This window comes from Stegodyphus dumicola, chromosome 6 (genome assembly GCF_044657685.1).
Source record: "Stegodyphus dumicola isolate Sdum_Otavi_A_Nest chromosome 6, ASM4465768v1".
NCBI classification, from domain to species: Eukaryota; Metazoa; Arthropoda; class Arachnida; order Araneae; family Eresidae; genus Stegodyphus; species Stegodyphus dumicola.
In genome coordinates, this window is record NC_140773.1 from 202,774,512 (window position 1) to 202,801,205 (window position 26,694).

Sequence of the window (26,694 nt, forward strand, 5' to 3'; positions counted from 1 at the left end):
GAAAAAATTAGGAAATAGTACTGTTTATTACGGAATAATGTAGGAAGTTCTACAGAACTATATTCTTTCGCGTCATTGCACATTGTATCCGGCAAACTACTAGTTCCTCGTATTCTTCCGCAAATCCGTAAACATCTGTCTGATTTGTAGTGCTGTAGAAGTAACGAGAAATTGTGTACCCGTATGTATTCGTTACTCGGTGAACCAGTACTCGTTACTATCGTATCGTTACTCGTTACTTTCGCTAAAATCGATCGGTATCCGTATACTGAGCCTATTTTATCGGTCTACGGCCCTAAAAAGGGCTTTGAAACGTCGCATTGTATTGAATAACGTGAGCTATTCTAGTTTTCCGTCGCCTTTTTTTGGGTAGAAATAATTCACTTTATTTTGGCTATTATTTTTTGGTGCACTGGATATGATTCATTATTAAATTTTCTATTGCTGTCAGGGCTTAGTTTCTAAAGTCAGAAGGGCCTACGAAAGGCCGTCAGGAAAAAATAAAATAAAAATAAAGAAAGAAAGGAAATAAATATTACAATAATAACATTAATTAGTAATTAAAATAACAAAAAAATTACTTATTAAAAAACTTAATAATTAAAATAACAAAAAATAGTGATTAAATAATGAATAATTAAAGTAACATAATAATTAGCAACTGAAATATAAAATACTTATAAGTACAATTTAATAAAAATGTAAAAACAAATAAAAATTAAAATAATTTTTAAATTTATGATGACTAATTAAATAATAAAGTAAAATACCAGATCTTGTCTTATTGGCTTAGTATCGTTTCGTCCTTTCTCATTTAATCCCCAGCTCGAAAAAGTGCTATTTCGTTCGCTGCCTTCCCCCACCAATTCCCTCTTTCCCGTTTCATCCGCTGTTTGAAAAATAGGTGTTTACTTTACGATAATTCGAACGTCTGTTTACTTCAATTAAAATGTTTTAGAAGAGATGACTGTTTCTACTTCGACTTAGCTTTTGATTTTTTAATATTATTTAATATTTTATGCAGACAAATTATGTTGAGCAGAATAATGAATTTCAGACGTGTTCAAAAGGTGTGTATCTGAATATAATAACATTTTTGTTGTATAGTATCCATTTTTTTAATTTCACACATTTCTAAAGCAACAGAAGTACGTTATCACTATTTTGGCACACACATCAAAAACATGTATAATTAAGATTAATGTTACATTCCTTATTAAAAGTAATGGGTCCTTATTAAATGCAACCATTCATGCTTTTAGAGGATTTTACATGTGGTGGTCTTAAAAAGATGATGTTCACTACCAATGTTTGTTTATGTTCCCAAAAATAGAGATCTCTTAAAAGGTGACCTCTTAGAGATGTCGTAAATAGATGATTTGCTATAATTATTTTCCGATAGATAATGGAATTAATGTAATTTAATGTCAATAACTCGAGGAAGCAAGTTTAAATACGGTGCAACAAAAATACAGAAGTATTTTAAATGACGAAAATATTCATATTTTGTCAATGTCAAATTTAAAAAAGAATTAGTTTTGGGCAAATTATGAAATCTAACTTTTAATGTCGTCTTCTGGTTTCTATATTTATATTTGGAAAACCTTTATACTCGTTATGAAAAAGAAAAATACAAGAAGTTTGAGTCCTGTAGGACAAAGATTGACCAGGAAATTTAGTTTCAAAATTTGCAATGTTTGATGCCATTTGTAACTTGCCTTTGGGTATCGCTTAATTTAGTTAGAATAATTCGAGGAAATAAGTTTAAATGAAGTGCAGAAAAAATAAGCATAATTTAAATAGTCGTAGAAGGAAGTCATGCGGAATCCATATCAAATTTTCACTTTTTCATAATGACCATAAAACTTTCCCAAATACAAATACAGAAAGTATATTTGTATTTGGGAAAGTATTGGTTCGATCTCATTTATTTTCATTGGTTCTCATCTATTTGGGATTTGTATTGAGTTCGATCTCAGGCAAACGGGTTGGCTTCATAAGCGTTTCGTGGTTTTTTTCCCCGTACCAGCTTACAAGCCAGCTTACCACGTACCATACGAGCCAGCTTTCCTAAGAAAGTGCTCTACGAAGGCATTTTTCCTTTTAGGCACATAGCCCCAGTGTGTTTTGTCATAATCAACTAAACCAAATCATTTAAGAAATATATCAGTTGATCACTGCTCAGTATACATCTGTTGTTTCCTTATAAAAACACTTTGTAAAGACGTTTCCACTATTTTGCTAATAATTCTGGAAGGCTCATAGAATCCAAAATTATGTTACACTAACATCCGAAATTATGTTACACTAGCTAACAGAGAACTTAAGTCTGCTTAATACAACAAAAATCTGCTTGACTTGCTTTCGTGTCTTTGGGAAACGTAAGTATATTCAGAAATAAATATTAAAATCTATCACGTATATTTGTAAGGATGTAAAGCATACTGTTTTGATTCACGATAATGATAAATATGCATTATGTTACGACAGTTTTAAAAGATCACAAATAACTATACATATGCTAGACTTCTAACAAAATTTCTGTTACAATATGAACATGCATTTATTATTATATGAGTCGTAAAACGGCCCACCAGCGGCCGAGTGGTAAAGTCGCTGAACACTGTTAGTTCGGTCTGAGGTTCGAATCCCACGAACGGTCCTACTACATGGGTGTTTTCGTGGTTTTCCCCATGTGTAACGTGTATACGAGACAGTTTCCCTTAGAAAGTCCTCCACGAAGGCATCCCCCCTTAGACAGATAGCCATAGTGTGCCTTGCCGTAATTAAGTGCACCCATACACACATGAGTCGTAAAATTCAGTGTTCGTCATTTTTAGATTCTAGGTATATGACAAATTTTTTTTTTTTTTTTTTTAATTTTCGTTTTGTTTTTAAAAATTAATTCACTTTATAGCTTTTCTTCAATTTATTATAAATGAATAGGAGTTTAAATTTTGATTTATATATAATATGATATAAATTCATCATTCATTAATAATATTTTATGTATAACAAAAAAATTATCATTAATGTTCCAAATTTTAATTTTTTTAATGATTTGTCTTACATTTGTTGTATATTTGTTGAATGCATAGCTAAATATTTCAATTATACACAATAAAGGTTATGCAGAAAACAATTCAGCTGGCATGATAGCTAATTGCGAAAGAAAAATTAGAGTCTTATTGCTCTTAACTCTTAGTACAAGCAGCCATTTTTAAATTGACGTTAAAATAAATTTATTCTATGGTCTATTAGAAAATATTTATACTGAATCATTTATTGACGACTTCTAAGAGGTCGCTTTCTGAAAGAAACCTGTATTTTTGAGAGCATAAACATACGTTGATATTGAACATCACTTTTTTAAGATGCCAGAGCAAATGCACAGAGCTCCAAAAATCCTCTAAAAGCATAGACGGTCACGTTTCAAAGGCTGACTACTTTTAATAAAGCTTGTATATTAATGTTCATTATACATTTCTCACATTTTTACTTTCTTTCAAAACAACGATGCTGTGGTTCAATTGCTTTAGAACTATGTGAAACTAATAAAATGGGCCCTATGTTATAAAAACCTAATTATATTTAGATACACACCTTTTAAACATGTTTGAAATCTATTATTCTAATCAGAATACTTTGTCTACAGAAAACATTGAATCAATATTAGAAATCAAAAGCTAAGTGAGATTAAAGTAGGAAGAGTCACATCGTCTAACCCATTTTAATTCAAGTAAACATGTGCTTACTTTATCGTGAACACCCGTTTTTTAAACAGCGAATGAAAAGAAAAAAAGAGCCCACCAGAGCTCGAGCGGTAAACTCGCTGAGCACTAATAGTTCGGTCCGGGGTTCAATTCCCGGCTAACGGCTAGCTGCACGGGCGTTTTCATTGTTATTCCCGTGTGTAACTTGCATATGAGTCAGTTCCCTTTAAAAAATCCTACACGAAGGCTTCCCTCCCCGTAGGCAATAGCCGTAGTGTGCTTTGCTGTAACCGAATAAACCGAAACCGAAAAAAAAAAAAAAAAAAAAAAAAAAGGAATTGGTGATGGAAGGCAGCTACGAAACGTCGTTTTAGAAGAATGGGTCACATAACCAAATTTCTATCTATACTCTGGTAAACAGTATATTATTTGCTCATCAAAAGCCTAAATTTAGCTTATGCTCGGCTTAGTTCTTAAATTGCAATTTTAGCCACAGCCCCCAAACAAGACGATGTTTGGTATTTTATTTCATTACTTAGTTATTCATTAATTAAATTTTCATTTGTCTTTAAATTTTTATTGAATTATAATAATAATTTAATATTCTAGTTGCTAATTATTTTATTATTGTAATACTTATTTTATTTATTTTTATTTATTTATTTATTTATTCATCTTTCCTGATTGCCTTCCATAGAGCTCCAGCACTTCTAATTTTAAAAATTAAGTCCTGACTACAACCAATGATTGCGAAAATAAAAGTCAAGTAACTTATTTAGTAATAATTAAATAAAATAAAAGCCAAAGCTTTTATTTTCGCCTTACTTGGCTTTTATTATATATATATATATATATATATATATATATCAAGCAAAGTATGTGTGTGTGTGTAATTTACATTTAATTATAATTTATTTGATATATATATACATATTTACGTTTGGTAGTATTACCGATTGCAATAAAAAGGGAGGTGCACATCTAGATGTTATCACGGACCCATATACAAAATTTCAACGTTCTATAACTAACCGTTTTTGAGTTATGCAAAATGCATATATACGTACTTACACATCACGAAAAAAATCCCTTTCAAGTATCAACTTAAAGTCAGAATCATTAGTCATAAGTATCAGCTTAGAATAAATGGGATTACATTTAACAATAAGTTTTTTTGAAAAAAAAAAAAAAAGAGAGAGAGAGAGAGAGAGAGAGAGTCTTTCATTGTGTTCGTACGTACAGGCGTCAGCCCAAAAAATAATTCACATGGATTCCGTAATCGTCAAAAATGGATATTTCCGTTAAAATATGATACCCAAACGTTTTCTCGATTACAATAATTACTACCATTTTATTTGATACAAGGAAGTAAAGAACCTATATTAAGCTACATATTCTTATATAAACAATACCTAAGTGCAGTATATAAATATTTCAAATCAATAAAATCTGACTATGGCACGCTCAAGGGGGAAAAAAAAAAAAAAGATGAATTATCTAAATTTTCAAATTACAAACATAAATAGCAATAGTAAAAAGCAAATACAAAATAACGCTTCACGCTATCAAAATGCTCATTTTCTTAAATATCAACAACTAAATAGTATTTCAACTAAAACACATAATGTAAACAAGAGTTTGCCCGATGCCCAAAAAAATTCAAAATTATCTATGAAAAATATGAGCGCATTGTGATGCAACCGTATCATTCGTATTCGCATAGAAACCGCATCATTCGTACTCGAACAAACCGCATCGTACGACAGATGCGAGTAACGAACAGATGCGAGTAACGAAATGAATTTGTGAGTACCGAATCGGTACTTCGAGTCAACCGATGTACCCGTTACTCAGTAACGAATACATGCGGTTTGCTCCAGCTCTACTGATTTGAAACGAAATCCAAAATGGCTGCGCCATGAGGTTAACTTGTATGGATATTTTTTGTTGCATGAAAGGTAAGTTCAGTTGCAATACTTGTATGTTTACTTTTTTTTGCTTTTCGAATTTATGTTATTTATGTTATTTTGACAGTTAAATGTTTCACAGCTTTATGAATTCAATTGTTACCATTCTGTCGTGAATTACGTGTATCTCAATGGCTGGCTGTCTTTTCAAATATCTAATTTGCCCTGCTGTCCAAATGTTTATGATTGAATTTTTTTTAGTCTAGTTTATGCATTCAGTTTCAAAATAATATGTGTGATCAGATTGCTTATTATTTTATTGCAGCAATAAATTTATGTTAAATAGTTTGAACAATTGTATAAAAATAAGAGTTTGCATTGTTTTGTCCAAAATATGTATGGTTGAAACATTATCTGAATCTAGTTTGTAATTCAAGTTTTTTGGGGGGTACTGTTCTGTTATTGGGACCAGAATCGGAAATGTATGAACCTGTGTTCGTAAGTATGTGCATAGATGTGTACATGTAGACACACAAATATACAAGCATACATAAATACATTTCTGAACCCGGTCCTGATAACAGAACGGTACCTTTTTAAAATCTTTTTTGAATATTTTATAAAAGGATTAAGCACTTTTCAAACTGCATATCATTTTAAGATTCGGGAAATTTTCCGTAACCGGCCCTTGGCTATTTTTGGCCGCCATCTTAAGGCGCGTTTTTGAAATCCAAGATGGCGGCCAAAATTGTTTTCCCTGTCCGATTTCCCTCGGACAGGGAAAACAACTCTGACCTACCAAACCTGGAAAGAACAAGAAAAAACGAACTTACCGAATTTATGGTGCCATCCTGAAGGCTACTCATCGCTGTTCCTTCAGATATCTATCAGGATACCTGCAAATAATAAGAAAAACAAAATATAATATTTTTTTGCTGAGCACAAGTTTAAGAAATATTAAATGAAATTGTTTAAATTACATTAAATACAACTGCTTAGCAGAAATGCAAATTATAAAATATATATATATATAATATTTTTTTGCTGGGCAAAAGTTTAAGAAATAATAAACGAAATTGCTTAAATTACATTAAATACAACTACTTAATGTTTTCAAATATACGATTTGCAGAAATCAGCTTTACAAAATAGTTTCATGCTTTAAAACTAAAAGAAATATCTATCATAAAATCAATCAAGAAACCTACTCTTTTATAAATACATAAACTATTTTTATAAATCTAGAAATACTTAAAAACGCTTAAAACATACAGTAAAAGCAAAAAAAAATTCTCAGTATCGTAAGGGATAAGTTAAGTAATCGTTTTAAACTACGAATTTACTTTATTCTCGTTAGCATCCTCTGACAATATATGAAATTTAATTTAATTTATATCATAATATATATAAATAATAATATTAAATTGCATTAATAACAAATTAGCACTTACTTTGTACACGAGACATCCTTTCCGCGCGCGATCGATTTGGCGCCCAAAGTTACGGTTGCAGTGAACGATGAACTCGGATCGTTAAGTTAATAATTTTGGCAAAATTTATTAAGAAGTTCTGCAAGGTCTTGTAAATAGAATTATTGAAATTAGAACTGCTATTTATTGCCAATAAACAAATATAAAATTGTTATATAGTATAATTTTTCTTATATTCCTACTCTTATGTTTATTCACAATCTACATTTGATTATATTTAAGGTCTTGTTTTTACAGTTCAGAATGTATAATTAATAATACTGCTTTCTAATTTGATTAAAATAAAATACAGTAAATTATTTCAAACAGAATGGTATAGGTTATTTCGCTGCAAACAATTATACTAAATATACTTATTTATGTACATTTGAGAATTTAGCGCCGAGCAGTTATTAATCATCCATGATGCTCTTCTGTCTGCCTATTTACAATTCTAAATTACATTTTCGGAAAGAAAATTTAAATTCAAGATTAAAAAAACTTTTTTTTAATGAAAATGTAACTTTTTTAAAAGCTTCATTTATTAGCTAGAATGATTCCAGTTTACTTATCTGTATTATCACAGTGAATCAAATATTATTACTGGCTTATCAAACATTAATAACAGTATAAATAGAGCTTTGGCCCGATTGAATAAACGTAAGAAGACCAGCTAACAAAACTTGTAGCCGCATAATAGGGTTTTAAAAACGATGTTTGAAATTTCAGCTAATTTCTGTAATGCATCCCCGTCATTAACTCCACATGGATTGCCAAATATTTACAAAGGCACCTTCAATTTCGTAGCTTAATAGTAGCTACTTTTGCAGTTATTCCAGCAAGCCCTAGATCAGAAACAACAGCCATTTAATGCCCATTGGTCTCAAGTGTCTTTCCAGTGCAGGATTTACGTATAAGCTACACATATAAGCTACTATTATATATAGCTTAGGGCCCCCACTTTCTTCGCCCCCCTAAAATTAAAATATAGTATAACAGATTTATAAAGGGCCCTATATTTCAAACAGCCTAGAGCCTTATCAAGTCTAAATCTAGCTTTGTGTCTTCCTCAGAAAGGAATTCGTGCTAAATAATTCATGTGAATATGGGAGCTTCGACAGAGGTTCATCATGCCCCAACCCATTGCTTTACAAAATTTCACTTAATACTCACATGCATGAATGACGTAATGGGCTGGAGCCACTCGGGTTGGAATCATAAACAGTGGCTCAGAGTCATGGGATTATCTTCAGAAATCATGTGAAATCTCGCCTACAAAAATCTTACTCTCCCATCTTGGGTAGTAGTAGGTATAGGCTCAGTAAACAGTCATCCACTTACATATTAAAAATGGCGAAGCGGTGTCACGCAACATGGGACTGAGTAGCAGTGAGTTCATTTGAATCCACAGTCTGCGCTGAGATCTAGAAGACCTCTTTATAAGAAAGGAGGAAAAGTGAACTTACATAAGTGCATCCTTATGTAAGTTCAATTTTTGTTTTCATTACTGACTAATTAATTAAGCAAAGGATCAAATAAATCTTCGGCACCTTTATGCAAATTCACTTTACTGGACTTTATCATCTATAAATACAGCTTCTAAATTCTAGATCACAAGGGCTCTGTTAAAAGAATCAAGCAAGCCAACTAGATATCTAGTTTGCCTTGAATCAAGATGGTTTGATAAGGAGTACATCATAACTGGGCCGTTCCTAGGCCATTAGATGCCCGAGTACATTCGAGATTGCCGCCCCCAAATTTAAAACAAAATGCTCAATGATTAATAAAATTTATATTTCATACTCACTAAGTACTTACATATGACACATTGTATAACAAGTACTGACATAATATGACAAGTATTTACAATGAATTTGAAATATTTAGGTATCGCGGAAGTCCGGCCGCCCCTGATTTTCAAAGCCCGCTTACTTTTACGCTCTCCACCTTCACTTGGAACGGCCCTGCATCATAAAGATACTTGCACACCTGTGCAAATCGTTGTTGTTTGATAATCCTTGTTACCTAAAGAAATTGTTAGAAATGCGCCTGCCTTGAAGACGAGCGTCCCTGATGAGTATCATTTTCTAACTTCAGAAAAGCACTCTTCATAAAAGTGCATACTTATGTAAGTTCAATTTTTGTTTTCATTACTGACTAGCAGTGGAGTAGCTAGGGTGGGGCAAGGGAGGACATCTATCCCCGGGCGCAGAATTCAGGGGGCGCGAAATTGATGTTACGAAATTTTAGAATGAAATGTTTTCCGTTCTTGACACAGAGAAAGGGGCGCAAAATCTTCGGTTGTCCCCGGGCGCCGAAAACCCTAGCTACGCCTCTTCTGACTAATTAATTAAGCGAAGGATCAAATAAATCTTCGGCACCTTTATGCAAATTCACTTCACTGGACTTTGTATAAATGTACCCTTTGAGAAATGTGTGACAAGCGTTTCCGTAGAAATACCTTGTTTTTCACAAAAGTGCCGAAAATTAATTCCATCCACTGCATCATTAATTAATTAATCTGCAATGCAAATGAAAACCCCATTCGCATAAAGAGACCTGCCTTAAATTGTCCGTATCCTTACAGAGGTTGCATTTTTCAAAATTACAGACTGATTTTTTGTAAGGTTCACATGCCTTTATGCCAAGGCACCCTTACAAAGAATTCTATTTTTTCGAACAGCGATCGATCTTTATAAAGGTGTATTCACCATTATATCTGGGTGCTATTATGAAGGTGTCTCTAAGAACCACCGCAAAAAAAATACCATACATCGCAGATTGTCATCGCAATAACTGGGCACATTGCAGATAAAATTAAAGAAAGGCAAGGTGAGCTGCATAATATCCATTGATTCTAGATACTCCTGTTGGAGCCACAATTGCATATATGTTTGTGCATTTTAATTTTGGTATAAGCATATACACAGCTTCCATAACATGCGACCCATCCTCCTATATACCAGGTGTTTCGATTGATCTTTGCCATTTGACATTCTATATTCTTACCCTGAAGAGACCATGTTCATTGAAACAGGTTCTGATGCAAATGTGCAAACATTAATATTATGATACACATGTGGTTGGGCACCTTTTCCCATACATTCTTACAGTGGCTCCTCCATTGCCGTCAGCTGTTTGATACACGAAGTGAATGTCTGCAAACTCTGAATTCGTAAAACGGTATATACTCTGTGGTTGGAATCAGAAAGCTCTCCAAGTGCCTACCAGGAGCACTGGTACTAAATACAGATTTATCTGTTTTTCCATTTCTGGCCTTGTTGCTCCATATAAATATGATTTATTTCGTTTGATTTTTATTAAAGATGAGTCAGCCTGTATATATAACAGAAAGATGAATTGTATTTTGCGATGCATATGAGAGGTTATCTTTAAAGTGGGGGAACTTAACAAAGCAAGGTTATTCGTAATTATGTCATAACGAAAAAAAATTGTTTTTAATATTATATAATCCTAACTAATATTATAAATGCGAATGCGAGTTTGTTTGTGCGTTTGTTTATTACCCTTTCACTTTTTAATTACTTAACCGATCACCATGAAATTTTCAAGAAAAATGAGAAAAGGTTATAGGCTATATAATGTAACTTATCAGTTGAAACTTAAACTATACAATAAGTTTTATAGTTAAAATGATTGCCGTTGTATAAACATTAAATGTTAAACAATATAAAAGTTTGTCTGCGCGCACAGGTGCTTGGCTTGTCTATAAAATGTTTGCGTGGTAAGCTACGCAAACATTTTATAGACAATAACATTTTATTTATAACCTTTTCTAATATACAGGGGCATAGCTAGAGTTTCCAGCGCCTGGGGACAACTGAAGCATTTGCGCCCCATTCTATGTGCCAAAAATGGAAAACATTTCATTCAAAAATTTCGTAGCATCAATAAGGCGCCCCTTGGATGCTGGGCCCAGAGACAGATAGCCTCACCCTAGCTACGCCACTGCTAATATATCAAAAATATTTCTTGAAAATTTCATGATGATCCGTTAAGTAATTAAGGCGTGAAAGCGTAACATTTATAAATTTTTCCTTGTTTAATTTTATTATTTGAAATCCTTCAGGATTTACGGGTTTCGGGTCATCTTTCACAAAAATTTTTCAGTCATTAAGAAAATATACGTAGCAGTTTTACTAGATTTCATGGCGATACACTCCACGTAAATACAAAATATCCGCGGTCTATAGGTATAGAAGAAGGGCAGTATTTACTGAAATTTTACGCAGAGTGTATTTTTAAAATTCACGCGAAGTTGAAACTTATTTAAGGACATTAACGCGAGCGAAGCCGTGGGTAAAAGCTAGTAAAACTATAAAACATGAAGCCACATTAAATTAATTAACTGGAAAACAAGGGGCCCACCAGCGGCCGAGCGGTAACGTTGCTGAACACTGGTAGTTCGGTCCGAGGTTCGAATCCCGCAAACGGGCTGGCTGCATGGGTGTTTTCGTGGTTTTCCCCATGTGTGACGTGTATACGAGCCAGTTTCCCTTAAAAAGTCCTCCACGAAGGCATCCCTCCCTTAATGCAGATAGCCCTCGAGTGCTTTGCCGTAATTTAATAAGCCAAACGAAGTCTGAGAAAAACTAATCATTATTAATAGGAAGAGTTATAGGTATTTTTTCCTCTTTAAAGCGGTCTTTAATGGTATAATCGGAAGCCCGCCCGCCTAGAAATCACGAGGTTAGGAGTTCGAAACTCGGCGAGGGCAACGTATATTTCCCTGCCTATTGGCGATTGAAGTAAAATGTGGTAGCCTATAATATGTCACTGTCAGGATTTAGCAACTGATCCTTACCCTCCTTGTCGCACTAGAAGTGGGGGAGAATGCAAGGAATTTTCTCCTTTATTACCGCAATGGAAAATTTGGCTAGGGTATTGCACCTTTTTCATATTCTGGCTAGGCAGAAGAGTACCAGGGGGAGCAGAACAGCCAGGCCACTGATTAAGAGGAGAGGCCTCCGAAGAACCTTAAGTTTTTAAGTATATATTTAAAAAAAAATGAAGCTAAAATGTGGTCTGTATTGGGAGAATCAATCCCTAACTCATAATTGGCACTAAAGATATCTTTGGGACAGTGTATGTTTCAGTTGCTCCATGCTAGAGAAGCTTTTTGAAGTTGAAGTGGATTAAAAGCTATCTTCGATCAACAAGGTGCCAAGATTTAATGGCTTGTCAGTCTTTTTGCATTGAACATACGGTAGCTAAATATGTTAATGAATTTTTGACAAAACTATAAACAAACTTTCGTAAGTCAAAATTCACTAAAAACAGTTATAGCTTTTTTATTTTTAGAAAAGTTAACAATATTTTTTAAATCATCAAAAATAGCTGATTAATAAGCATTTTTAAATATAAATTTGTTTTCTAAATGTAATTTTTCCCCTTAATCTTAAGACTTGCTTTTCAAATCAATTCAAATATTTAATTTTAATTAAATAAATGTTAATTTTATATTTGTGTTGACATTTTGTATGGTGATCATTCCGATATAGGGTGACCAAGTGAGATTTCCATCCTGAGCATCGATAATTAAGTCTGGCACTGCAGATAGAATTTTGCATATTTGCCCTATTTCTTACTTTGACAAATGTAATGATTTTACAAAATTACATGTTCTATTTCTACAACTTTTCCATCCTTAGATCAGTCAATATACTAAGCATAAAACCTATTTCAAACATTCTGCGTGTGTGTATTTATGTTTTATTTAAGCTAATAGAAAATATTTAATAATGGAAATTTCCTTCATCCAGAGTCAGTTTACAATCCATAAAAGATAATAAGATTAATACCAGTAATAATGTATAAATAATGTAAATAATGAGTAAAATGCATAATATATTTTAATAAATGAAGCTGGAAATTGCAGATGTGTGAATCTACCAAAAAAACAGAATAGAAATTTGTGCTTATTTTAAAAGTGAATAATACAGGCAAAGTTAAAATAAAAATAAACATTATCAATGAAGAGTAACATTACTTATACTACATTAAGGGGAAGCAAATGTATATATGTAAATGTGTGCATTAGTGGTATTTATGACTTTACACTGAAATTCTGATTCCCCCATGAGGGGGGATCAGAATTTTTTTAATAGGTAAAGAAGTTAATGGGATAAATGAAACTAAGGGAATTATTGATATGTTGTCCTCTATTAAAGACATATGTGTTATTTTGTTCCATTGGCTAATTCATTTTCACATTGGACTTGTAATTGAATTTTAAATTAAGAATGAATCTGTGTGCTTTTTCAGGGAAGGGAAGTTATGCTTTATAAAATTATAAGTATGCAATATTTACAATTAAACAGAAAATGAGAGGTGTATGAAAAAATTACAAGAAAAAAAGGGAATTTTAAATTTTTTGACAGGATGAAGCTTATCAGTCATGGTTAATAAAACTTAGCTGAATATTAAATATATGTATCAAATTTATTGAGAATAAAAATTGAAGCTAACAGAATGATAATAATAAATTAAAAAATTTATTTACATGCATACAATTTTATGTTAAATATACAGAAAATTTTCATACGAGAATACAAGAATAAAGAATTGTTTTATTAAAGAGTCTTGAAATAACTGTAGCTTTTTCTTTCACTTTTAAATTCAATAACTCTTAAAATTATAGTGATATTTATAAAAGCATAATAAAAATAATTTGATTAAACATTCCTTTTACATATTAGGCCAACTAATATTACATATTACAGCTCATGAAATGTTTCTGGTATGGAAAAAAGGATCCTTCTAAAAAATTTTCTTTACATATATATAACTAAAAATGTATCAGTTCATTTTTTTCTATAATTATGTTTTATGAAAATATTCTTAAACTATTGAAAAGAATGAAATTTCCTTCATTTTCAAATGATTATGAGATGGATTTTAATGTAATGCTGATAAAGAAGATATTTTTAACATTAAAACAGAAAAATCTAAAATAGCTAAAACATATACACCTTGGATAAAAATTTGCGAGGAAAAAATTATAAATATTAATGAAAATAAAATTTTCATAGCACATAATTTTAGCATTTTAGTAAAAAATTATAAAAATTGCATCATTATACTTTACATACAGCCACTTTACTGAGATATTTATTTCAATATTAAATATATAAATTTCATGTTTCATTTCCTATTTATCTATTTCACTATCTTCTAATTTGACAAATTTTGTCTCAAATCTCAGATAATGCATTAATTCTAGATTCAGCAGCAATTACTTTCACAAAACATATATGAAATTAACAAGATGCTATTAATTTTGCACGAAGGCTTTCCATATAAAATTAACTTCTCAGATTTTCTACATTTATATAGTTCTATATAAAAAGAGCATTTATTTTGGAACATAATGACCAATATGAAGTAATAATACATAATTTATAATTTTAATAGTCACAGCATACTGAGATATTACATTTGGCTCATTGTAGAACCATAGCCTGCATACCCAGCAATGCAATCATTACCATCCAATGATACAATCATTTTGCTTATCATATGATAAGCTTGCTTTAAATTGATTTCATTAAAGGATACAATAGAATACCTGCCATAGCTTTTCAGTTTATTGCCATATAACTTTATCGCACTAAGCACAGCAACTGAAAAATTGGTCACAAGATTTGTGGCTTAATTGTCTGATTTTCCGAGATTTAGGTATTAAGTTTTTATTTTGACTGACATTCCTCTTTGGAATGTCACTGGGTTTGCTTGATGCAGCCACTTGCCCTGAAGATGGTTAGCTTGGCTGTTCACAGCTTTAATGAAGCTTGCCGCAGGGTGGTGAATTCTACTGCATAACTAAGCAAATAGCTCCTTCACATTTACAAGTCTGCTGCTTCTGCACACCTAATCAGCTGGAAGGGATAAAAATTATAAACATAAATAATTACAAAATCGATTCACAATAAATTTTATGTTTGGTACTTTTCCGTTTCGCCGGCGCAAATCTCGCCAAGCAGACTTTATTGGCTACAACATACAGAATACACATAAAAAATATTAAAAAAAATTTTAGAATGAATTATTTTCACACTTTAAGGAAAATTGATGAATTTAACCCTTAATTTTGCCTTTTCTATATTTTCGCCCTCGGTTGAGCGGTGTGATTGCATCCTAATTGATTTAATTACCGCGAATGGTCTTAGGGCATAAAATTTAACTATCTTGTAAAATTCTGTGTAATTGTATGCCAGTATTGAACGAAACAATCAATTTGATAAGAAAAGGATGCGACATGTTTTGAAAATGAAGCCTAAAAGGTTACCAGCGAAGATATTTCGTTTGGCATCAGTTGTACCCTTATTGGCGACTTTATCGTTTGCGCCGGCAAAACGGAAAAGTACCTTATATTTTAGTTAATTTATTTATTGAATAAAATAAATGTGAAAGTAATTAGAAAGCAGCACTGAATTAAAATATTAGTAATACTCATAGTGTAACAACGCTGATACTGCAAATGCTAAATTAAACGAGTATTGGGACTTTAAAGCATTAGAAATGAGTGAGTGTTGCATACAAAGGTTAGCATTTTGGATGCATAAATTCATGTCACACATAGAGAAAATTATGAAAACTTCCATGCAGCCAGTCTATTTGGCAGGATACACAAGTAATAAACATGTTTAATAATGAAACATAATAAAAATATTAATAATTAATGAGGGAAAATTTATACTTTTGTTCTTTTTATTTAAGTTAATATTTCTATTGTGAAAACTATCTAACTTAATACATTATTCACTTTCTCTTTGCCAGTACTAAACATTAATTCTGAATTATAATAAATTTTCTAACTGCTCTGTTATTCATTCACAATAGTAATGGCTTGAGTTAATTTCTTCTGTGTTTATTTCATTTATAACCTCCCAAAGTTTTCAACTACATTTTATCCTATAGTTCTAATCTGAGGTAATGTGCTGCAAATATCAAGTGTTAAACTGTCATAATAATAATACTATAGACAACTGAAGTTAACAAGCACATATTGTAAAGCTTCAATCATATGCAGAAGTGATTTATATGCAAGTACAGTCAAAAGTCGTTAATCCGGACTCGTCGGGACTTCGGCGATTCCGGATTATAGATCATCAGTTTAAATCTGGTAAGATGGCATGCAGAAATTACAAAATTAAAAATATGAAACCATAATTTATGAAATAAAGAACAATTATGATCTAAAGGGTATCAAAATTTACAAAAAGAAAAAGCTTAATATTTATTTGTTTACTTTATTAAACATTTATTTCAATGTAAGTTGCTTCGTTTCATGTGATAACACTTTCTCTTTAATTCTATTAAACAGACATAATTTCTCGTTTAGTTACAAAGTTCCGCTGTTCAAGTCCTATAATTGCTGTGTTGAGAATACCGACTAATTTGTCAATGGAAATGTTTTCGTTTTCAATAACCTCTGGGTCACTTTCTTCATTATCGAAAGCGAATTATAATGACGAGGAACTTGATTTAAATCATATCAAAGACGGAGTACATAGACATGAAATACTATACTTAGTAAGGAATTATAAGCCAAATAAAATAAAAACATCTGCCCTGAAGATAAGGATAGTGCTGACAGATCAACTTCCAATCCGCGGCGTGAAATTGATAAACAGATTTCGAATTTCAGAACATACTTTCGCTTTGTAGATATAAATTACATATTAGTAAATATATATCGGAAATTCTATTTGACATAATCGAAAGTTCAAGCGTACTTTTATGAAATTGTTCTAAAAGTCTGCAAAAAATAATAAGCAGGATCCAATTCAAAGATTAAGGAGCAACGCAATGTGCAACATTAACTGAATCAGATAATTTTAGCTTAGCTTATACCTCCGTTACGCATTAAACGCGCATGTGCACAAACATATTCGCAGCCGTAAAGGTCTTACGCGCACTCTTAAACGCCTGTGCGCATGCATGAACGCAACGCATGCGCAGAAAGTTTGTAGCTTTGAGGTCCGGATTATAGATCATTCCGGATTATGGGTGTCCGAATTAACGACTTTTGACTGTATACCTTTATCATTTGGCCAATTTGAATTCAACAAAATAATCTAATTTTCATAACTTTCTCAATTTTTATTGTCTGCAGATAATCAAAACCATTTTTAAAGAGGGACTACTGCACATTATTGTTAAGAAATATATCACATTGACATTCTTCAGCTTTATTACTTTTTAACTTTAACAAATTAATATTTAAGTACTAAAAATTAAATATAACACAGTTATAGCTCTGAAGCTATGTGACAGATGCGACGAGCGAAAGCTCTGAAGTCAGATTCCAATCAGTCTAGGTCGTATTTATTTTGCATATAAAACAATACATGTGAATTCTAGTTAAATAGAACCAATGACTAAAAAGCACTTGTTTTAAAAAATACATAATAAAAATGTATTTTTCATATTACATATCAATACAAAATAGCATATTAAAATAAAGTCGTAGCTGCCCGGATGGTATAGTGATTAGGGAAGCCTGAGTACAATACTGAGGGACCCGGGTTCGAATAACGAACAAGGCATGGATGTAAATTATCTGTCCCTTCATAGGAGGCGTTTTATGGCAATTAGCATATACTTTGATGCTTCTTATTTCATTAAAGCTAATTCTTATATATAGGCATAGTAATGTTTTGTTCATCAGCATTTTATGAATTATTGACAATTTCAAAACAACAAGTATAAATATGCAAAATAAAATAAGGAGCTGTACGACTTAAAGCTCATATAAATTGGAATACCTTATGTTGGAGCATTGCTGAACTCATACTTAAAACAGAATAAAATGATAAATGAAAATCAAAACACTATTATATATGCACTGTATGTTACTTCCTTATTAAAGCAGACAGTCTGGATATATTTAAAAGTTACAAGTTACAAATTTGGTGATTCAATCAGCTTATTTTGTTATGGTGTCTTTATTAAACAATAATCAAATGTCAACTATGGATATTCTAATATATTTTAAGAACATTAGGCTTAAATAAAAAGTTAAACTTTACCTTTCTGGATTTTGGAAAGCCTAACAGATTTCAGTTCACAAAAGTCCCATTTATTGCTATTACAGGCCACACATCGAGCAAAAGCTTTCATTGAAGGGCAGTTCAACCTGAAAAAAGAAATTAAATCACCATTTAAAATTTCATGATCAGGGTAACAATACAAAGGTTTAGCACTTGGCTTATAAATAATCCTGCTCTTTCAGAAAAATTTAATTGCCATGACAATAGATTTAGGTTGGTAACTTATTTCTGTAAAAAAATGTTATGCCCTTTCCAGGAAAAACATGAGCACACATATTTACCATATAACACATTCCTTGAAGTATAACACAATGGCTTCAAATCACATTAATTAGAAAGTTTGATTTCATTTCTACTTTAACCAGGTTGCCTTCATGGCCATATGACATACAATATATTCTTTAAAATAAGACTAATGTAACAGATTCAAAAGTTTTGCCCCATAAGTGAAAACATAACTTTGTGAAATAAATCTTGCATCCAATTTAAGGCCATGAGAACTGATGTTTGACAAATACTAAAGAAAGTTTATTTATATTTTTGATGCATTAGACATGAACCTGATTTAATCAAAAAAACTTTAATATGGGGGATAGGTTGGAATAGCTTTAACTTCTTTGATAAGCTGAAGCATGTTTAGAACAAAATGTTTTAATGACAAGTAAATTTCCATCATTTGCAAATCATTATATTATTAGAAAATACATTTTAATGAGATACTAACAACTATGACATTTTATGCATAAAAAGAGTAAAAATTAAGCCAGTTATCATTTGGCTTTGTGGTGTCATCGAAGCTTTGCTTCTTCTCCCAGCATAAATTCTTTGGTGGTACACTACTATACTGTCAACAATATTGTTTTCATATTAGTTCCACAACAGTAAATTAACATGTTCCAGTTCAGAGTTTGAATGCATCTGAAATGTTTTGTGCACAGTTTGAATTTAAGAAAAATCTCTTTCTTTCAGACTTATATTTTCAGCTTAATATTCTAATGATTTACTTTTTTTGAAATCATATACTACAGCTATATCCATTTGACTTTGAAGGGAAGATTAATAATTTTTATCTTCTTATATCCTACCCATATATCTTTCTTTCTAAGTAGCTATGTGCAGAGTGAAAAAATGTATAGACATATAAAAATAATAAGGATAGCTTAATTATTTTTATTGAGAAAAATTAAATGTGCATAGCTATATATGTAAGAATACATAATTAAATTAGTCCAAATCATATTTAATGCATCTCCATATCTATTTTAATATTTTCATTTAATATGTATTTAAATGCACTAATCATTTTATCATTAGAATTCTAGTAAAAGTAAGAAAAAAGCTATAATAAATTAAATGCTGTTGTTGTTGGTATCATTTTAACTTTGCCCAGTTTGTCTTCATGGCAATAGCAATATTTATAACATATATAATACCTAAAAAAGGAACATTTTGTTATGTTAATAATAATAATTTGCTGCATTTTTTAACTCCCCAAACCCCATAAACGTTTTGCGAAAATATGAACTAATAATGATTTGCGACTTTCAAACTTTATTTTCTCTTACCGTAATGTTCGAAAAGTAAACAGAAAATTTCCCTTTTCCTCCTTCAGGAAAATTCCCTGTGTGGGTTGCAACAATTATCAGGGTTACCATATTCTGGCGCACGTACGCTCACTTCCGATGTAAACAAATCCGCAATTTCGCCAAGTGCCGGTTATGGAAACATCCCCTAAAATTCGACTTGCAGGAAGACAAAATATGGTCATTCAATCAAATGCTTATGATTGCTTTTAACATTTTCTCATAAATATTGTTTGCATTTTTATTGTATTTTAGATACTTTAGTTATGTAAAGTGAAGATGAGAATATTAGGAAAGCTGAAGAATATGAATAGCTACCATAATACATGTATTTTTTTATCGAGCCCATTGTTTTAGAAACCAATGCACCATTATTATATGCTGGCTTATTTTATGTTCATGTTACTGTAGTATTGTCATTATAATAAAAGTATTGATAATTTTTGTTGAATCTTGCAAGTTGCCTAACATTCAGAATTAATACTACCGAATTTTACTGATAGGTTTTTTCGAGTTGACATAATCTGTCTGATAAATAAAATAAACTGGTGTTTAAATTATATGCAATTCTCTTGATGTTTCATTGAAAGTGAGATGGAAACATAAATGCTATCCAGAAAAGTGAATTCTTTTTGCCTGAAATAACAAACTGTACTAAATGATTAATGTTTATATCATTTTAGAAATGTCAATATTAAAGTTTCTTCCCCTTCTCTTCTTTGATTTTGAAATAATTTATAATAAAATAATATATGCATAAGTGTAATTAATGTAAAGTGTCATTCAATAATATAATTTATTTTTACTGATATTTTTATATTTCTTATCTGGGTTTTCTTTTGGTGTTAGAAGGAGGAAGAGACTAATGTTTTAATTAAGGAAATAATTAAAACATTACAGTCTTTTAAATAACACAGTTACAGTAATGTTTATTGAAGCAATCAGTACTGTGTGATTGCCAGTGATTGAATAATGTTAAAATGCATTGTTCATAAGAAAATTTGCTTATCTTTGTGTTATAGATTTTATTTTGACACAAGCTGAAATTTGAATCATTGGAAGCACTTTGAAAACCCGAATTATTTCCTGAATCATTAATCAAGCCAATATATAACATACAAATTTTCATACAAAATTATTTCTTTGAGCATATTATAAAGAGCTCATTTAATTTTATTATTTGTACAAATTTTAGACAAAAGTAGCATGTAACAGTTAAAGATTTATTGAAGCCTACTTGTTACTTGTGGTAACAAAGAAGTGTAAAAGATATTGCCACATTAGCGAACATGACGATCATTGATGCTTAGTTTAGTAATTTAATAATATATTGAGAAATGCTGGGAACTTTCAGAAGTAGACATTTCGGAAATGATGGGCTTGATAAGAAATTTACATGGTTTTATTATTTATTCTTTAGTTAAGAATGGATTTTAGATGTTCATGTGAAAGAATTCTGTTTAATTGTATGTGAAAGAATTGTTAAAGTTTGGCATTTAAAAAAATAAATTAATAATATGCAATTATCTTTTTATTATACATATATTACTATATATTTCTAATGCGCTATGTAAATGTCAGTGCTAAACAATTGAGATACTATTGTCAGGGCAATCTTTTCTTATACATGAAAAATTCTGATATTTTCTTATCATCTGCCCTCACAGCTTCAACTTATGCTAAAATAGCAAGAGTATGCACACGATAATAGCAAACTATGAATATGCATACCACACACATCTATTTACATGCTTTATATTTAATCTTTATTTCTGAATAGTATTCCATTGGATGAAAAATATGTGAATATTGACCCAATATATATATATTTTTGTGTGTGTGCATCCTAAAATTTCTTGTTTCTTATAAAGTGCTTATTTGAATTACTACTTGTGAACAGAGCAGTAGATATGAACCATAAACTAACCATTTTGCCAATTTTCACAGCTTTGCAGATAGTCAGAAAGCACCAAAATTTGTAATAATGTTAAGTTTAAATGATGTTCTATACTTTTGTGTTAATTTTTCTATTCTATTAATTCTATTACTGTGTTATCAAACTTTCTGCAGGAATTTCAACTGGTTAAGATGTTATTACCATGTGGAGAAGAATTTGGTTTTCAAGCTAGAAAAAATTGCAGCTGAAGGATTTTGTAGAAGGTCAGTCAAACTGGTTTTAGTTAATTATAATTTAATTTTGGGTGAAGAATTCTCAAATTTATTTATCATAAGTGTCTAAAGGTCTTCTAAATTAAATTCTGCTTGTTTTTGAAATTTTTCGTGACATTCATTCTTTGATTATTTATTTTTTTTTTAAATTTACTAACCTATGTCCAGGCACATAATGTTGCATTTAATGCCATACCTTAAATATTGTAAAATGTTAAAATAATACATTTCATTTAAAAATGTGGTTGTGACAGTAATTTTTCTGTTACATTTAATCATATCTATAAACATTGGTATACATCATTTTTCAATAACCTGTATATTATTTTGTGCATTTCTTTTACATCCAAGATCTGGCATATGACTTGCTTTTCAAACTGATAACACGGTGTAATAATGTAATCTAATGGTTAAAGTTTACTATGGAACGGGCCAAATTTAATAAATTATTCTTTGATAGAAATTTATTCATGTGTTCAGTGTGTCTCATCTCTTTAAATTGCTAAAGTAAATTTTATGTACTTGCATTTAGGAATTTTGACTGTATCAGAGTAATTTTGTTTCAGTTATTATAACATGCAAGGGAAAAAATTCATTCATAGCTCCGTATTTAAAATTAGTTAATTAAAGTCCTTAATAAAGAGGGACGTTTTGTTGTTTTTAATGTCAATAGAGTTTAATTCAAAAATATGCCACATTAAGGGTTACTTTTTAACCTAATTTAAAATTTTCATTGCTTTAACATGTCCAATAATGGTTATTTTAACTCCGATATTGTAATAATATCAAAATTCCGTACTTTTTGATAGGTAATCCAAATGTAAAATAAGAAAAGAAAAAATTAAAATCTAGAAGTATATTTATTTCATACCTCTAACAAATAAAAACAACACAAGCACTTTTTACTGTCTATCTGCATAGTGTGGCATGTCCCGTAAGACTGAGATTTGTATGGTCAAATCCATGTTTCAGTTAAAGGAAAATGCATTCACAGTCTTCTGATTTTCCCTTCGATTTAGGATTCTGTATATACTAGCATAAGAAATATATTAGTTAATGCAGTGTTATACATCAATATTTATAGACAATTATTGTGGCTGTGTTTATTATAATTTTGTTCACTGTAATGGCTGGAGTGCCTAAACCACCATGCTGTGTAAACAAAACTTAAATCTTCATCTCTGCATACTGCCCCACTAGTGTTTAAACCACTGAAATGGTCATTATGGTAGAACATCTTTGGTAAAAATTTACTCTACTGTAACCCTTGGCGAATCATTTCTTTTTTTTATATCAAGATCGTCACCTGAAAGGATCGGCACCAATTTCAAGGTGGCCGCTACACAAAACCAAAATAAGAAGTCAAAGACATACACAAACTCTGTGTCCATGTACACATTGACCTATTAAAACAGAGAACTGCACAAACTGGGCATTGTGCACTGCCTTAACTTTGTCCACGTACACATTGATCTATTTTCACTTTAAGAAAATCAGAAAGTTAAAAATATCATAGTTACCAGAAAAAATTTGCCACTGTCTTAACACACAGACAATCAAAAATACACAAACAGAGAGGAATAAGTTACCAAAAATGCATATTTCCTAACATAAAAACATTAAACAACAAATCTTCTAACAAAAATTAAAACACAGAGACGAAAAAATAAATGAAACGTCATTTTTTTAACATACCTTTTTTTCACATGCATATGTTTAGGCTTATGTTATGCAAATTTTTCATCTCTTAGTCACCTCAGACATACTCAAACGATGGTACCCACACCAAAATAATAAATAGCATGTTCAAAATACAAGACCATACCACTTCCGTGCAACCAAACACAGCAATTGAAAAGAATGGTAAGAACCAAAAACCGGGGAGCGTAAAAAATGTTTACTATTAAAAAAAGTAGCCCAAAACTAAATTTATCACAACACATTGGCAATATTTGCAGAAATAACTTCTTTTTATTGACAAAAAAAAAAGTTTTTTTTTTTTTTTTTTCACAGAGGCTACTTTCGCCAACATTATCAACATTAGGGTTACCGAAAAACTTATTTGACGCAATGGGCTTCCACATTTCACAAACAACCAATACCACTTTGCGATTTTTTTTCAGACAGAAACCAAGGTGTACCATACAGTAAAGATTAGCCACATCTTTATTTACTACTGTTACAAGTACTTCTTTGGTAAATTTCTGCGGTTAAGTTCAAAAGTTTAAAATTGCATTAACATGATCAGATTCAGAGTCATAGCTAGGGTTTTCAGCGCTCAGGGACAACTGAAGATTTTGTGCCCCCTACTGCTTGCCAAGGATGGAAAACATTTAATTCTAAAATGTTCTAACATCAGTTTGGCACCCCTTGGATTCTGTGCCTGGGGACAGATGCCCCCCCTTGCCCCCCTCTAGCTACGCCCCTGATCAGATTTTATTTTCTGCACGTAGCTAACAATTACTTATGTGTTGTCAGATAAATATTACCAGATGCATTTAATTATGTTTTACTTGCCAATCTCATGAGACAAGTTTTTTTTGCTCCTGCAAGACTTTACTTTGTGTTGCAAAATAAATTCATTCTCACTATTTTTGGACTTGCCTACACATTAAATTTAAAATAGTTTTATGAATAGGTAAGATGTGATTATCATAATTTTGTTTCTCTCTTTATCTTGGCAACTTTATATGTTGATTCAGTATCCAGGTTACCTACCAGTGGCTGATTGATAAAACTGCTCATATGTTCAGCTGGTGGTTTGAGTTTATTTTCTGACATAAAAAATTTTAAAAGGCATCCCCCATGTTTATTTTACTATAATCGAAAAATCAAATAATTGCTACTCTGTTTATAGGTACTAAATGTTAAAATATTTTAAATGCTTCCTTTAATTTGCATTCTAATAGTCATTTGTTTAAATTTAATTATGAATTATATTCACATATAGTAATTGTGAGTGTTTTTTTATTTTAGGTGCTGTGAAAAGCAATGACAGAGATCCAATTTATCAAGAGTTCTTATATACTACATAAGAATACATGGATATAAGATTGTTTTTCATGAATTCAAATAAAATGTGATAAATTTGATTAATAAAAACTATTTTGAATTTTGAAAAGTGTTTTTCCTCTGTTAATCATAATATAGTGCCATAAATTTCTGAATGTGTTTATTTTTCATCCAAATAAATAGCTTTACAAAAATTTGTCATATTAATAGATATTGTATAATTTAGCATTATTATAAACATTTATTATAGCAGATTTAGCTGAACTACGTTTTTAGTCTCTCTGCAGATGAAGTCACAAAGGTAAGTGGTTAGATATTTTTCTGTATTCCCCATTAAGTAATTTTATCTAATAAATTACCATTACTTATATACTAAAGGTGAAAGAATAAGCTTTCCTTGAAGATACAAAAATTTGCAGATATTTCAAAAAATTGGTATACGTAAAAAAAGTTCTTAAATTGCCACATATGCGAAACTGAAAATGTTAGATATGAAATAGTTCAGAAATATAAATATTTTCACTATTTTTTAACTATAATTCACTGCATTTGTTATATATAATCACAGTTTAAGGTAGCAGTGCTTTTCTCACTGTGATTTCTCATGTATTTTGATTCATAAATACACGTACATAAATCCACGTATTTTGATTTCTCTTTTGAGACCGAATAAAAAATGAACTAAACATTCTTGTTGACATTGAGAGTTGAATAAAAGCTCACCTCAAAATAAAATGAATTAATAAATTTATGAAAAATTTTACATAGCATATATTGAGCAGAAAGAGTAAACTGAATATACTTAATGGAATTAATAATTGGTAGAGTTTATTGCAGAATAAAATGCCTTAATTGCATGGTAAACAGTAGATCTTTTGAAGTTTTTCTATGTTGCATAAAATGCAGATTTAAATTTTTGATATTGATTGTCATATAAATGGCAATTACTGTTTTATTTTGCTCTGAAATGAATGGTTAGTAATAAAATTCTGGATGGGACAAGCTTTAACATGCGCTAGAATTTACAAAGTTTAATTTGGTGCTGATTTCAATGGGTAAATTTCATTTTACTGAATTTTGTGTAAAATAATACCAATGAACCATTGCAAATTATATTCAGAACTTTTTTTTTTAATCTAAAAGGGCTATTAGTTTTGAAATGTGACTTCATATCGTCAGTCGTAAACTTGTTTCGCTTTTCATTCAAGTCTTGCCATTTGGCAAAATTTAACATATTTACCTTTAAAATCTATTATTGACTAACAAGCCAAGCTATTTAAAAGCATTACACACAGTTCTTAACAATGTTTTTTTTAATTTTTAATCTGATTGATTTAAAATGCATTTAATTCATGATATATCTAATTGAAAACATTTTAATATTTCTACATAATTACATGATATATTTCTTCATTTTTCAAATATATAGAAGATATATAACTTTCTGGTGTCAGTATCTTATAAAATGTTTTGCTATTTCCACTGCCCCATCTGTATTGATAATCTATGCATTCATAAACTTTTAGCCTCTTTGAGTGACTGCTAAAATCTGAGGCCTTTCAGATTTTTTTTTTAATTGTGTGAGCCAAAAGATAGAATTTTAGAAGAGCTTCTTGAGTTACCTTTTGAATGATATAAAGAATTGTTAACATAATGTCAAATTTTTACAACTAAATATTAAATATATAAAAAAGCCTGCAGCATTCTCATGTTACAAAAACATATTTATTTATTCTGAGGCTAGGAATTGATTTAGTTTTAAAAAT

At 30.7% G+C, this 26,694-nt stretch overlaps 1 protein-coding gene and 2 long non-coding RNA genes across 3 annotated transcripts in view; 1 reads left to right on the forward strand and 2 right to left on the reverse strand.

Annotated features, from left to right (window-relative positions):
• Blos4 (biogenesis of lysosome-related organelles complex 1 subunit 4) overlaps positions 1-7,129 on the reverse strand; it is a 56,261-nt gene extending 49,132 nt beyond the window's left edge. Inside the window, exons 1-2 of the mRNA XM_085819366.1 lie at positions 7,072-7,129; positions 6,454-6,516 (exon numbers count right to left, since the gene is read on the reverse strand). Coding sequence (XP_085675492.1) covers positions 6,454-6,486 — 33 coding nt within the window. The 5' untranslated portion in view covers positions 6,487-6,516; positions 7,072-7,129. The remainder of the gene's footprint in view (positions 1-6,453; positions 6,517-7,071) is intronic.
• LOC146996942 (uncharacterized) lies at positions 5,436-25,037 on the forward strand. The gene is made up of 3 exons (XR_015041814.1): positions 5,436-5,671; positions 21,818-21,907; positions 24,893-25,037. It is a non-coding gene; the product is annotated as an uncharacterized LOC146996942 (long non-coding RNA).
• On the reverse strand, positions 13,583-19,256 carry LOC118200682 (uncharacterized). The gene is made up of 2 exons (XR_015041813.1): positions 18,144-19,256; positions 13,583-14,987 (listed from the first exon to the last, which is right to left on the reverse strand). It is a non-coding gene; the product is annotated as an uncharacterized LOC118200682 (long non-coding RNA).
• Positions 25,038-26,694: the final 1,657 nt, after the last annotated feature.